This window comes from Cenococcum geophilum (genome assembly GCF_001692895.1).
Source record: "Cenococcum geophilum 1.58 unplaced genomic scaffold K441scaffold_18, whole genome shotgun sequence".
NCBI lineage: Eukaryota > Fungi > Ascomycota > Dothideomycetes > Gloniales > Gloniaceae > Cenococcum > Cenococcum geophilum.
This window is the reverse complement of record NW_027137576.1, coordinates 1,152,933-1,154,237: the sequence shown is the minus strand read 5'-3', so window position 1 is coordinate 1,154,237 and position 1,305 is coordinate 1,152,933. Positions and strand designations below refer to the sequence as shown.

The 1,305-nt window shown below is 40.6% G+C and overlaps 1 protein-coding gene across 1 annotated transcript; it reads left to right on the top strand.

Moving 5' to 3' along the window:
• Positions 1-352: 352 nt before the first annotated feature.
• On the top strand, positions 353-760 carry K441DRAFT_676969 (uncharacterized protein; the record flags this gene model as incomplete). Its single annotated transcript, XM_067651016.1, has 2 exons — positions 353-379; positions 443-760. The coding sequence occupies 2 exons, from the start codon at positions 353-355 to the stop codon at positions 758-760; spliced, it is 345 nt and encodes a 114-aa protein (XP_067504561.1).
• Positions 761-1,305: the final 545 nt, after the last annotated feature.

The window sequence follows — 1,305 nt, the reverse complement described above, 5'->3', positions numbered from 1 at the left end:
TATATAATCGATCCTTTTTAACTTCTAGGTGGTCTTGCAAGGAGTGCTAATCTTATTTCACGGTAACAGAAAGAGCTAATAAAATCCTTACTAGCTTTTATAAGCTTCCTGGAGAGTATATTCGGACTATAGACAAAGTCTTCTTAAAATTTGCTAAGGTGGCAGGATTATCTGCTAATGTGGTAAAAGACATTATTATCTGCTCCTAAGATCTCTTAGTAATGCTATAGTTTAGTTAATTGCGAACTTACTTCTCCTTGATAAATTTATGCGATCGCTGTAAATCGGATATAGCAAAACAAGTAATACACCTGAGAACTTTATCGTTATTGGCGGAGTAGCGATTAAATTTATGGTAAACGGAGATAGAAGTACAGGTGTAGGTTCTACAAGTGTTTAGACTAGGGTAGCATGAGAAAACGCAGCTAATAACTTACAATAGGATGTGGATATCGAATACTTATCCGAGGATGCTTTCGCCCAACTCCTTAAAATTCTCCAAGAAGTTAAATTGGTCGTCGCAATTGACAAGCAAGCTGAGAAAACGATGAAGAAGGCCATTAACATGGTGGTATACACCTCTGCAAGCAAAGCCCGCGTGCGGCGTGAAGCGGTTGAGATTGATGGACGTATTATAGAAGAGGAGGTGTTTCTCCTTCTTAAAAGGTATAGCGTTAAAAGATTTGGGGTTCTGTTTGCAGGGCCAGAATGCTTGGCCATAATGAAGCTCCACGCTGCTGTTACGAGGAAGCAAAATTAGGAAACGAAAATGTGAGTCGATATTACAGACGTAGATGCCTGCCTTAGATTTCTCCTTAGTAAGGGCATATCCCTGGACGACCCGCAGCTACGTTTGTTGTGTACGCAGGAAGACGTATATAACTTTATTACGCTTATTTAGGACAGAGTGCCATATAACTTGAAGGGCATGATAAGAAACATGACTATGGTCAAGTTTCCATATATGGAGACAAGCGAGCCGGCAAAATTGGATGTCCTCCCCGAAAAGACGCCCAATTTCACGGTGGTAGCTTTGGTTCTGCTTGGGGTTGGACTTGGTGTGCTGCTGATTGTTTACTAGTGGGCTGCGAAGTAGAAGTAAGGTAAACGTCGCTAGGCTGGTGGAGCCGGGGGTGTTTATCTCAGCAAGTTTAGACTATAGAATTTGTCCGTCACAGAATGAACTAGAATTCTTGACATGCAGATCCCTAAATTTTGCACTAGGACTTACGTGCAAAACTATAAGATAGCCCATTTCTAAGTTAAACGTGCTTTATTATTAATATAATATCCCTACTACTAGTT